The sequence below is a fragment of the Seriola aureovittata genome, chromosome 8 (assembly GCF_021018895.1).
Source record: "Seriola aureovittata isolate HTS-2021-v1 ecotype China chromosome 8, ASM2101889v1, whole genome shotgun sequence".
NCBI lineage: Eukaryota > Metazoa > Chordata > Actinopteri > Carangiformes > Carangidae > Seriola > Seriola aureovittata.
This window is the reverse complement of record NC_079371.1, coordinates 22,941,236-22,955,545: the sequence shown is the minus strand read 5'-3', so window position 1 is coordinate 22,955,545 and position 14,310 is coordinate 22,941,236. Positions and strand designations below refer to the sequence as shown.

The 14,310-nt window shown below is 38.9% G+C and overlaps 1 protein-coding gene across 2 annotated transcripts in view; it reads left to right on the top strand.

The window, feature by feature from the left end:
* aff2 (AF4/FMR2 family, member 2) overlaps nucleotides 1-14,310 on the top strand; it is a 154,719-nt gene that overhangs the window by 98,741 nt on the left and 41,668 nt on the right. For both annotated transcript variants that reach the window (XM_056382793.1, XM_056382792.1), the window contains exon 10: nucleotides 5,544-5,581. In XM_056382793.1, coding sequence (XP_056238768.1) covers nucleotides 5,544-5,581 — 38 coding nt within the window. The remainder of the gene's footprint in view (nucleotides 1-5,543; nucleotides 5,582-14,310) is intronic.

Below are 14,310 nucleotides of genomic sequence, written 5' to 3'. Positions count from 1 at the left end.
ATTTTTCTGTGCATGCTGTTAACAGGCTTATAGCAAATGAGTGCATGGTGTATTATCTAGCTTTTATAGCCTGAAGTAAAACACAACACACACACACACACACACACACACACACACACATACACAATCACAATCAAATACACAGATGTGTTTGTATTACACACATGCACCCATATACACATATAAGCATATCCAGTGTAGCCATGCAGACTTACACTCACAAGCATTTACGCCAGCAAACACATAAATATAAACACATGCTGACAGTCTCTCTTTCTCTCTGAGACAGTCACACTCACACACACACACACACACACACACACACACACACACACACACTCAGAGACACAGACACAGACGCACAGTGTCATTAGTATGCTGTGGCACAGTGCTGTGAGGGCAGCAGAGGCAGCAGAAGAGTATGATGAATATGTTTTTGGCACAGAGCAAAGAGACAGAGGAGAGGAGGGAATTGAAAAAAAGAGCAGAGGAAGGAGGGATGGAGGAGAGAGGAGAAAAGAGGAGAGGAAACGAGAGACAGTAAGAAAGAGAGAGATGTTCCTAATGACTTTAGAAACTGACAGAAAAACAGCAACCCAATTACCGCTGCAGGACCGTCCTTTGTCTCTCTATCTCCCTGCGTTTCTCTCTCTTCTCTCTGCGAGCCTGTGATGACAGATCACCTTGGTCAGAGCAAAGTCAAGCTTAAAAGCTCTGTCTTTATATAAAAGTACAGTTGCAGCTGGTAAAAATGTCCAGCACGCTGGGGAACATGGTCGTCTGCTGCACTCGTTGGCACCGTCAAGCGAGCTGCAAAAATATTTATTAAGGTTTTCTGAGGTGTTTTCATACGCGAGCGGCACATGTAATGTTTCTATAACATTCAACACCAAACCTGAAAATATGTCACAGGAGCTCAGTTTTAGCTGCAGTCTAGTTAAAGGTAGTGTGTGGGGTTTTTGACCACCAGTGACCACTATAGAGCAATGTGTTTAAGAGTGATGCTGTTCCACTGAACAACATTTGGTGGCGTCAAAGATGCTCTTTAACCAAGATGACCCATTACAAGCTGCGCCAATGGTATGAAATCTTCCTGTCTCCTAAGTGGGTGTGGTCACCTGGTATGAAATGTGACACTAGCAGTTCAGTAGCTAATATTAAAGCTAATTTATTACTTACCTGACAGATACCTTGTTCCTGTTATTACAGGCTATTGCTGCACAAAGTTTGGGTATTTTTAACAGTAATTAATGGACAATTCTTGTCCACGTCAAAACAATGCAATATAAAATAATACAACACTAGACACACTACAAATTTGGATTTTATTTTGCAGCTCTTTTCTCATCTGCTAGTTAAATATCTGTTCAACCAGATTATATCAGTCTGATAATATTCTATTTTTTCCTTCAAAAAACCTAAATAATAATAACATAATAGTAGTTGTTAAGCAAAGAAACACGTTTTTATTCAGTTTTAATGTTTAATCCCTGGTTTCCTGTATTTAAATTTCTGTGTATCAAGTTGAAAAGTGATGCGACAGCACTGCAGTGAGACCAGACTGGAACAGAAAGAAGAGATGTGTGTCGCCAGACTTCACGAGAGTGTGTTGCTAAGACAGAGACAGCTCTTTAAAAAAGTAAATTTTCTCCTGGTTTCTCTGTCTCAAACATGTCATTTTAGTGTCAGAATGTTTTGAGGATATTTGGCCTGTGAAAAAGTGTTTTACTTTTAGTATTTACTTCGATGACTATATGGCGAAAGAATCGGTCATAATAGGTGCTCACGCTGGCACAGGAAATGATTCTAAGTCTCCTTTCTCAACTGTCTCTAGTGGATTTTGCACCCAAAAAAAACACGTAGTAATGCACAATGAAAAGGCCTTGAAAAAGACCGCAAAGCAAGTAAACACAGATCCAAACAGCTCGTGTTTCACCAGTTGAGCACTTGTAATGTGAAGCAGTAGCAGCAGTAGGAAATGTTTGATTTGCATTAGCAGCAACTGATGATACGGTGTAATGAGTGTGAACAGTAAACAGTGAAGCTGATATTAATGAGATAATAGTAGAAACAGTGATGCTGGATTACATACACACATTGTTTGAACTGAATCTCACGTATGTGAAGATAATCTGAATCCTGCAGGATCGGTGGACTCAGCCACTAACAATGAAAACGGAGGTAAATAGAGAATGTAAATACATTGCATGGCTATTGCTGAAAAAAATAGAATGACAATTTGTGTCAAAAATGGCGTTTGAGTTCATGAAAATCTTCAGGATTATAATTTAAAACATGTGGAATCTCCCTCTGCTGAAAATGTTTCTTGGTCTTGAAGTTTGTTTGGTTTTGGGTTTTTTTTGATGACAACTACATCACTGAGCGTCTGAAGCATATAGTTATCAGGTGGCCTCAAATCACAGTTTGGGTTAGTTTAAATGTGCAGTGGAAAAAATGTTTTATAAATAATGAAAAAGTGAAGCACGTGTGGATGTTTGTAGAGAAGACAAGGACACTGGGACAAGGGTCTAAACACTCAATGAGCCACAGCTTTAATTAAAGAAATTCAAACCAGATTTTTTTTTCTTTTTTTTTTTAATTATTCTGTTTATTTTTTGTCTGTAAAATCACCAGCTTTTTTGGTATTGTTGAGTCAGTGACAGGCCTGGTGTTGTGATCAGGACGTAGCTCAGGTTGTGTCCAGTGGCATCTCATTATTCATTCATTCAACCTTTATTAATGAATTAATCTAGATGAATCATTGAGGGCATGTTGAGAGCACACTTAAAACAGAATAAATAATGAACGAGAAAACAAACAAACAGCAGCAAATTAAACTGACCGATTAGTAGAACTGTGTTAAATGTCTGACGGAGACTTTACAGACAATGAAGCATTATGTCTGACAGAGCGCTGTAGGTTGTGTACAGTCTACTGCAGAAGTGCAGCAGATTGTATCCAGAAAAAAAAGCCGAGTGCAGAGGCTACTAATCGACCTTGAAAAAGAGATAACGTGTAACAGATGGTGAGAGCAAACTCGACGGTCAGCACAAACTAAAGCAAACACAAGTGTTTGAGGTATAGAGAGGCATCGATCAATATAGGTTCAAAAGGTCATCGAGTTAAAGGAAGGGGTGAAAGTGACTACACGGGCTTAAAGGCAGGTGAGTAAATAGAGAAATTCCACATCTTGGTTGACATGTGGCAGAGAAAAATGTGTTGATTTGTCTGGTACTGTACGCGATTGGCGATTGATGATATACAATTTTGCTCTAAAAGATTAAATACATGCCGTCAATTCTAAAGACTAATATCATCCTTGAACTCGGTCAGATGCCAGTGGGAGTATAAAAGTCTGCAGTGAACTCACTGTGTTAAATCCACCTGACAGCCGATGCGAAGATGCAAAAATTCAAGATATGGTGTGTCTTTGTTTTGCACAAGCGAAAATCCAGCAGCTGCTACATTTTCAGCGGGTGCAAGCCCTGAGCAAGAGTTGCATCAGAAATCCAGGATTTTGAACCCGATGTACAGGTGTTTGAAATGCCTCATAAAGTCTCGCACGCAAACTAAAGAGACACTGTATAGACGGGCAAAGAATTCATTGTTCAGCTACAGTTGGAGATGATGCGGGGGCGTTTAAAGCCTTGTTAAAACTGCATCGCCAGGCCTGATGTGCAACACTGTGATGTCTTGCACCCACATGAGAGGGAAAGAGGATATGGAGATTTTACAAATAAACATAAATCATATACAGCTCTTTATGTCTCCAAAGCTGTAAGGTGTGAATCGTCCTGCTTTCAGTGAAACAGCTTGTCCTCTTTGTCAGGAACTATACTTACAGCTGTGTTGTAGCGGGGGAGATTGTGTGAATAAATACTGGTCGGGTTGTTCTTTATTTAAATCCAAGTAAAGCCACCAGCCAGCTAAATATATTCACACATAGATCCTCTCCATGAGCCCTGCATGTCTTCCAAAGCCAAAGATCTGAGGAGATTTGTTGTTCTAGCCTGCAGCTACGCATCGATCTATCAGAAACTTCACTGGTCCAGTTAATCACCTTATTCCTAGAGAGAGAGAGGGAGGGAGACAAACAACAAACCAGAGGCGAGAAAAGGTCCTGCTTTTGTTTCAGTAATTCATTTTAATTGTTGGGATTCAGTGCCTGGAGATGAATTAATGGCTGATATTTGCAGAAATTGAGTTTACTGTTTTTGTTTTGTTATTCTAATTGATGTAGTCATGTACAAAATTGACTCGGAGTTGACGGAGGGAGGAAAAGAGGATGAGAGGGGAGAAGGAGGGGGGGGGAAAGGCTTCACTGACAAACTTAATCACCCCAGTCTTTCACTGAAAGGAGGGAAAGTATGAATAGAAATCAAGCGGCAACCTCCAGGGCTGAGAAATGAAGCCAACACAGAAACTGCAGTTCCTCGAACGACCACTTGAGGCTGGCTCCAAAAGTGAGTCGATCCCCATAGACTCTCATGTTAAAATGCCCAACTTTACGGCCTGGTACAAAAAAACGTTTTAGTCTCTTTTTACATAACTCACCCATTTAAATTTTTACTGAGGCTTGAAGTTATGCTTAATTTAGGGCACGACCGCTTTGGGTGAGCTTCAAAATCTTTATTCTATATAATCTATATATCCATCTTTATTTTACAGTCTATGATGGAAAGAAAGGAGTAAACGCAGGCAGAGGGTTGTTCTTGTCATTATAATGACAAGAGGAAAAGAGGAGCCAGATAAGCTTCTACAAAATAGCATTGAATTACTTGATTGTATGATTTTTTTTAATTTTCATAATTTTTTATTGGTCTAAAAATAAAATAAATTTTGTCTTCTGAAAAAATGACAACTGTATTTTCAACATATTAAACATATTTTTCTCTATAAATATTATGACATTTTCTCAAAATATAACAGCTTTTTCCTGGAATATTTGGTTTCCTCAAATATTATGACTTTTCTCTTGATTTATTGATTTTTTTTCTGTTTTTTTGTGTTTGTTTGTTTTTCATATTGTTATGAAATGATTCAGTACAGATGGCCAAAACTAGAAAAAATATATGAACTCTCCTTGATTTATACAACGCCTAATCTAATCTAATCTAATCTAATCTAGAACTGTTTCAACTTTTTCAATTTATTATACTTTAATTTACGATACTTTACATTTTTTTATGAACTGAATTAAACCATTAAAGAATCACTATGAGTAAGTCTGTGTTACATCTTTCATCTTCACTCTCTGTCAGTGTCATTACAGTGTTACCAAACATTTTAATAACCTCACATTTGTCACTTAACATGAATATAATCAGTCAGAGAAGAAGCACACACACTGACATTCATTAGATGTTGCTCTTAAATCTTTCTTGTGTTGCAGATAATGTCATTTTATACAGTTTTGATACAACAGAAACACATCTGGGTGAAATCCTTCTTTGAAAGTCTAAACTGAATATATTAACATAACTCATGGTTTCTGTGTGTGTGTGTGTGTGTGTGTGTGTGTGTGTGTGTGTGTGTATTGACAGGTGTCTGACAAGCCCAAAGCAAGAGGCACAGCCCTGAGGTAAGACAAACTCTCTATTGTAACATTGTGATTTATTTATTTCAGCTGCATATCTATTGTGGTACAACAGAATGGAGCAAAGATGGGCACATTTTCCATATATCAGCTGGTTGGATGTGTTTTTTGGGTTTTTTTTTTACATGTGTTAGTGGCTTAGAAAAGTTTAAGTGAAATCTCGACATAGTCTGCATTTGAACATTTTGTTAAATATCAGCCGAACAAGCTATAAATAAATGTTGTTTGCCTCGATACGTACAGCCGAGGCAGCCGTTGTCAGTGTTGAATGAGTCTCTGGTCTTTTGTCTGTGGCTGTTGTTGGAAGCGCTCTTAAGGTCAAAGACATCACTGAGAGGGTAGACCATCAGAGCCGGTGACATAATCTCAGTGGGGGTGTACAGATGTGTTATTTGACTTAAATCTAAAAGACGAGGAGGCTGAGGTAAAGTATTTCATGGAGGATTAAATCTTCTATTTAGAGGTAGGCCTAGTAATATATGAAGGTTATTGGACATACAGCTTCAGTTCAGGTTTCTGGAAGGTGTAGTGGCTCTGATTTACTGAAACATCTGTGATGGCAGGTGCCCACTTGATAACCTCAGTCACCTGCCTGCACTCACACTCAGCTCTGTACCGTTTAAAGTCAGGCAGCAGACGTCCTCTATAGGTTAATGTGTAAATCTAAACTCTGGGATTATGGTTCAAAGGAATGAAGCATAGGATCCTGTGTATCATCATCCATGCACACAGTACATATGTAACGATCCAATATCAATGAGTAAGATTTCCTCAGGCCTCTTTTTACAAAATGTTGTCTCATTATATCTTAACCAGATTTAACATTTGACATCCATTCAAAAGCAGCGAGCATATGGTGAACATATGGCTGAATATTAAGGTGGTTGTGTTGTTGAAATGAAAGGCTCTGCTCTGGCTGTAATACTGGGTTTTAATTTAAATTACTTCTTCTTTAGTATTACAAATGAAATAGTTCAAGCATGTGAACAGTTTGGAGGTGCTTGTACTTGGAGTGATCAGAGTGAGAGTTATCATTTTAAGCTACTTTATACTTTCACTGTACTGTATTTCAGAGGAATATGTTGTACTTTTTACTATTAATCAGCTATAACATGTTTGTATGATTCTTGCATAATATGAGTCATCGTAATAAATCAAACAGACCAGCAGTATATACAGTGGTTCATAGTAACCTCAAGCAGCTACAATATTATGATTCTATATGCATATATGATTTTACTCATATCTACTACTGTAACACTCCTATGCTGATCGTTCTGCAAAAATATATTTATCTGCGGATACTGTTTTATTTAAATTATTTTTACTTGCAAAGGGGTATTTTATATTTTGGTATAACTCCTCATACTTTAATAAGTGATCTGCGTACGTCTTTCATGACAGCTTATCTGTTGTGTAAAATTCAGTTCAGTTCTCTGGGTTAAAGTCAGGGTTAATTGAAAAGTAACTTCCCACGCCTTAAAAATCCTTTTTCTTTTCTTCTGACCTCTGGTGGTTTAACGTCTCCCCTTTCTGTAGTGGTTAGTGTTGGTGTACTCCAGTAGCATGTGACATCACTGATGGGTGTGGTTCCAGGCTCAGCGGAGCACGTCTGACCCGGCCCAGCCACACCTACTGGGTGTGGTCAGAGGCTTGAAGGGCTTATTGTTCGGCTGTCCTCATCAAAAGACAAAAGAGTCACATGTGCAGCTGTGTAAGGGGTTTACAATTTAGAAAATTCTGAATTAATATGTCACTGCTGACAAATGAACATATTAACATATGCAGTTGTTCAGCTGGTCAACTTCATTGAGACATAATTAAAATAAAATCAGAAACAAATTACAACATCTGGTGGTCGATGACAGAGCAGAAAAAACATTGAAGAATTTATGAGTGAAAGCATCGTCCCTCTGCTGCTCGCATATAAAGGTGTCAATCATTCTCATGCAGCGAGGAGAAGGAGCTTCTGCTGTGCATGTTGGAGGAGTTTCTTTCATTGTTTTCCTGTCAGTGTCTGAAAAATTTAGCAACCCAAAGAAAAAGCCAGGGATGGCATTCTGATTTTTTTTTTTTAAACATCTGAAGGACACCAAAATTCATACACAGTATTGTAATATAATTGCATTTGGAATTACAGGCTGCGGGCATGGTTAAAAAAATATTTTCGCAGATGTTTTAACCATCACTGGTGAGTCCGCTGGAGGAGTGTGTGTTTGTTTTTTCATCATCTAATTTAATCTAATTATAGGGTCAGGTATGATCTCCTCCTGCTGACACTAATTGATCATTTGGACTAAGATGAATCTAATAGGCAGGTCACATTCAGATGAACAGCTGTCTATAATATCTGTTCTCATCCCTGTCATTTCTAGAGGTGATACAGCCCATTTCCATAATATTAAACATTTTCCCATTTATCATTTTGTTCTGTGTGGGCTACGCATTATTGTCTTCTTGTTAAGTGTTAACATCTTGGGGGAACGTGTCACCTAATTAATCATTAGAAGAAATGTTAGTTGCATTTGTAACATCACAGAACATTGGAGGGAATTCATGTAAACAGCTGATTTTGGCACAGAGATCAATTTTTCATAAGTTAATTTTTTTTTTGCTTGGAATGTGTTGTAAAGCTCAGACTGGTGCATAAGAATATAAGAATCTTTTATAAATGAGGCTTGTTGTGTTCACAGACTGAGGGCATTAGCATGCAAGTCTGGAGTGTGACTGTGAGCGTGTGTGTGTGTGTGTGAGACAGAGACAGACAGCGAGAGAGAGAGAGAGTGTGTGCCGTGCGTCTGTGTGTGCCCCAGGCCATGTGTTACTCTGCTACCGCTAATGAGCCCATTCACTCTGTAGCCCAATCTACTGAACACCACACACACACACACACACACACATCCACGGGGACGCTGCGACTGGAGATGCTGCGAGCGATCCACTGGCTATATCCCCCATGGAAAGCAACGCGCACACACACATTCACACACACTCTCTCTCACCCACACTCCATAGAGACACACACATATTTATTTATTTATTTTTTTAAATCCTTGCACTGACAACCTCACCCACATACAAATCGTTATTCTGCTGCCACACACACACACACACACACACACACACACACACACATACAACCACCCACCCTATCCATCCCACCACAGTGTGTATTAGACCGTATCATTTTTATATTATTGCTATGTAATCTTTAAAATCTTTAAACTATCTGCTTCCCTGTATTTTGTGCATCTTTCACAATATAGACTATGGTGAGAAAAACTGCCTGCAGTTATATGGATTTGTCTTTTAACTCTAATTATTTTAGTGGTAATGACAAAAGCAAAAGAAATACTAGTAGTTATAGTGGAGCTGGTAATCACACTGGGAGTAGTATCATTATGAGATGAATGTGTTTGCATTTATGATCAATAATAAAAAAGAGGCTGCTGATGCAGGTTTTGTGCTGTGTACAGTGGTTTAACAGAGAAGAAGAAGAATCTCCTTTAGTTAGTGTTAAAGTAAATGTATTATGAGTCTTTGAGGAGAAACTTGCCTCATAATTCCACTAATAGTTGTTCTCCTCTCTTGCTGAACTATGTGGGACCCTAAACATGTTCAGAGTGAACTCAAAGAACATTTTCGAGGCGCTGTGATTATATAAGAAGTCAAGGGGAAGATGCAAGTGGACGGAAATAGACACAAGTAGCCCTGGGCAGCACATTGGAGGTGAACACACGACTGTGTGAGTTCAAAATGTTTCAACTTGAGTGAAAAAGTTGCGCTTGTCCTGAGGCTCAGTGACTTTCATCAACATACAGAGATGAGAGGCAGAAGAGACAGGTAGAGAGTTAAAAAGAAAAAAACAGAAAGAGTTGGACTTATTTGTAAGTTTTAAGATCAGCCAGAGTCTCATGCAGAGTTCACATCATGTTGGAGAGAAGGTACCGGTGGGAAAGGTTCCCAGGTTTATGACTTGCACACACCCAGATCAAGATGGCAGCTGTCAGTCTTCTCGGTCTTCTTGTTTTACTGTTTCATTATTGGAGGTTCCAGACTACAAGCAGAGTTCATTCAAATATACAAACACTTTGTTAAACACACCAGTTCTTGTATTTTACAGTAAAGCCTCAGCGTTACAGCAGAACCGTCCACATACGGGACACTGAAACAGGAGAAGGTGCATTTTAAGATAGAAAATAATTGTCATTCTCACCACAGTGATCATTAGAGTATTATCGCCCATGAATGAGTTACCTTGATTGTGAGGTATTTATTTCATGCTACTGGCCAAATCCAGCTATTCCCAATCTGTCTATTTTATATCATAACAAAGATGTCACAATGAAATGATGTATCGCATTTTATCCTTATTTCCAACTCCATGTCCATTGAAATGAAATTGAAAATAATGAGAGTAGATTTGTTTATTTGCAAATGTAATTTTAAGGATTATCTAGACTATGAAGATTTTAAATAAAATTTCACCCTTGAACTAATTCTTGCAGATCTGTAATGTCCAACAAAGCACAGCTGTGCAGTTAACCTTATGGTATTATTGTACATACAGTAATTAGTTATTTGAAAGATGTATTTTTAGCAGTAACTTTTGTCTCATAAGTGCAAACCATTCCTCTTGTGTGGAGCAGTGTATACTGTACTCCAAAAAACTGGTGCAACACAGCTAATAAGCTATTATATTTTCCTCTGTTATGCACTCCTTGTTTCTTTGTCTCTCAAAGGTCGTCGCTGTCACGTTTACGACCACCAAAGTTGAACTTGCTCCAAGATATTGTCTTTTTTTTTCACGCTGAAACTTTGCTGGTAAAAGCTGGTGTGACTACGCCAAGGTTACATTTACTGGCAGCATATTTTGAGCAGGATTTTTTATTTCTATTTTTTCGACATTGGGGTGTTTACAGATACCCCAGAGACCCCTGAGAGTGCTGTCTCAGTCTTTTTCCAAGCAGGTGCTGTGACAGCTTTAAAACACCAAGGGTTTATGGGTAAAAAACTTGGTAAAATTAAAGTTTTTACTTGTTAGGACTATGACAACCAAGCTTACATGGTGTTAACACCAGAGACGAATGCAAGCGTACATGTTAATCAGTTATTTATCAATCTACAATAATTAAACCGCATGAACGCAAACCGGCTGAAGGAGAAATCAGTAGTCTCACTTCACTTGTCCTGCAGTGTAACTCGTCAGAGATGAACGCCTTCACATCCGTGATCAATACCACAAACTTGTCGGCAGGTGAGAAACACAGACAGGTTAAACAGTGTCAGTGCTCCCTGCCAGTCAGGTGCATCAAATGTAGCATGAATTCAAATGTGAAACACTCGTTCAAACCCCGTCACTCCTGCTGCTGCCAGGGAGCATTACACTACATATGTAGGAATGGAAATCTATTATAGCCTTCCCCACAGTACTGCCCCAGGCAAACACACACACGCGCGCACACACACACACACACACACACACACACACAAATAAAAATACACTCACTCATGCACACATTTCTGGATACTGGAACTCATCAGCAACTGTGCTTTTGAAGAAGCGAAAACGTTTTATTTTTCAGACTTGGAATTCATAATTTATGAAACCCAAGAAACCGACTACGATAATACTGTTTTTTCTGATACAAAATAAAAACATATTCACTCTCATAATAATATTTTACCACTCATTAGAAAAAAAACATCAAAGAATTTTTAAATGATACTTAAAGTGTTCATCTGTACTCAAAATTACTTCAAAATAAAGGTTTTCAAAAAATTCAAATCCACTAACCACAGGGATTTACAGTATAGCTATTTACTGTATATCTTAGTGTAACAACATACACACAGCTACAGATAAAAATACATGCATTCACCTACACTGGAATATGTTTTGGATGGATGTATGAATGGTGTGTGTCTGCTTCTGCTCCAGCGCCTGGTCGGTCCAATATCTTTTTATCGTCGGTAGACTTAACTGCAATACTTTCATAAATCCAGTCAAAGTGGTCCACGTGTCGTAGGTTTACACACACCCCAGGTCTGATAAACAACCATGCATACAAATATGCCTACAAGCATACACACACACACACACACACAGAAGCTGCAGTGTACACACACGAGAGAGTGTGAGTGATGGAGAGACAGACAGAGAGAGATTGTAAAGCCAGCTGTGCAGCGGGAAGCCCTGCCAAGTGGAGGGCAGAACCAGCGAGCTGAAGGCACATGATAAGATGACAGATGAACTGAGCCCAGATGGCCTCCACACTGCTCTTCACAGTGCCATAATACCATTAGAATTCTACATATTTTCACTCAGTTCTTAAGCTATTTCAAGAACCTCTATTTACCTGTTTGTCAGCATGATCCTCCCGCATCACACTCTGCTACAACTTGTCTCTGCTGGCTGTGGTTAATCCGAGCTGCAGACTGCCTGGCTCAAAGCCAAACACGCTCCATTGTCCTCAGACGCTGATCAATTCAGTTTTCCAGCAGAAGCGATTGGGAGGACAAAAAAACCTGCAACTGTCTATTGTCTTCTGATTGCCCTCCTTACGTTCAGTTCCTTTTGGTCAATTAATGATGACACAGTCCGAACTGAACCATACACTGTAACACACATGGACCCTGGAGGGTTTATAAGAGCATGTGGAGGAATACTGAGGTCATGAGTTCAAAATTTCCCAACGCAACCCTGCAATCCCAATTCGTTCTTGACCAGCAACAAACCAAACTCTGTAAATGTCTCCATTTATAATTGAATAATTATGCATAACTGAGGGTGTGGTTGACAGGTGGGTGCCATCACAGTCTGCGAGCTGTCTGCTCGGCATCACCTCAGCTAATTTGAATCACTGAATGTGACCTCTTGGCCCTGTTTGTGGAGTTTTTGGAGGATTACATATCAGACAAATAATGTTCTTGTTGTGTGGTTAATTGATTAACAGAACACGAGGAAGTTTGTGCTCCTGCTTTTTAAGGTGAGTGAAATTCTAGTAATATATTATACATATGTTAGCACTAATTGGCAGTTATCGGTGTCTGTGCTCACCTTTCCTGGCTTGTTAGTTAAGCGCATTATCTAGCTAAGCAGCCAGCAAAGGAATTAGCCTTGGGTTAGCCTTCGAGCAAGACGCCCTAATAGGCAGCTGTGCTAATGATGCTAACAGGAGCCTATGTTTGCCACAGTTGTTAAACCAGCATGCACCAAAGTCTTGGCTCTCTACTCACGCCCCACGTCTTTGCCCATTTTTGGATTATCCGGGAGTTAGGCAATGTCAAATACTGCCAAAATGGCGATTGCTGACCTCTGGTGTACTGAAACTTGTGACATCATATTACATCTTTCTCTTTCTCTCTCTCTATGTATGTTTTGTTTTTATGTTTTTAAGTGCTGATATCAGTAGAAATATGTCCATGTCAATGGCCTGTTGGATATAAACACACTCTTCCCAGCTAAGAAAGACTTCGCATGGATGTTTATAATTGACTGTTAGCGCTATGTCTCTGTTTATGCTACAATGAGCAGTCACACACTTTGTAATCATGAGACCACGCCTCCTACAGTCGTTGCACCCCCGTTTCTTTATTGTATTTTTTTAATATGCTGGAGAGAGACTTGTAGCAGAATTTGAGGTTGTAGTTACACAATGTTTCTTGATCAAAAGCAGTAGCTGGGAGTCATTAAGTTTCTGTTGCAACATTTCACATTTCAAACTGCTTCAAATCAATGTTACGTGAACATGAATTTTTTGGAAACAAAGTTAATGCTTTGATAAATTACTTGTTAGTAACCTAATAGAACCAGTTTTCAAATTCTGTTATCATTGATGTTCCTCTATAACAACCAGCACTCAAAGGTGTTTCAGCAGCCAGAGTTGGAAACACTTTACTGATAAGATACCTAAACCGAACCTGTATCCAAACCAAGGACAAACGTATCTCTCTGGTGTAATGTAAAAAGACATTATTTGCTTACAGCCAGTTCTCCACTTGACCTTGTCGATGGCTCCAACCATGAATACTGGCAGCTATGTAAAGCATCGTTACTATAGCTTAGCTGCAGCCTGTAAGTATGTGGGTGTCGTGTGGATCTTGTGAGGCCCACCGGACACATCAAACCAGCAGATCATTTTGTCAGGGTTGTAAGGCTTTCATTTCCCCTGCCGTGCTTGTGATGTTATCACACAAATAAACAGACAGACAACAAAGCTTCTGCTGGAGCCTGACAATCTGACAAAGGCTATTTTGTAAGTCTTATCTGTGTTACTTATATGCAACACTGACACAGACAGACACACAAAAATTAGAAAGGAGGCTCTGTGTGCTAAGCAAGCAAAAGATTTGTGTTGATGTATAAGATCTAGAGAAGAACAGAAAGACACCTGTATGAAACACTGAAGACAAGGTGGTCTTTGATATAGTTTATATATACTGTTTATGTTATGTTTCTTTACTTTGTTTTTATATGTTCCGCCTTGTTCCCTGGATCTGAAAAGACCATAAATGAGGAAACATAATATATTATTGGAAACAGAGTATATCAAGACAGTTGGTTGATAATTAGAGCTGATGTAGAAATTCTTTACTGAAGCATACCTGAATAAAAGACACAAACATACTGCAAACAAATAGATTAAAGTTCATCTTAAACTAGAAATACTCTGCTTTGATTAATATTTTGTTCCACATAGTTCTCTCACATA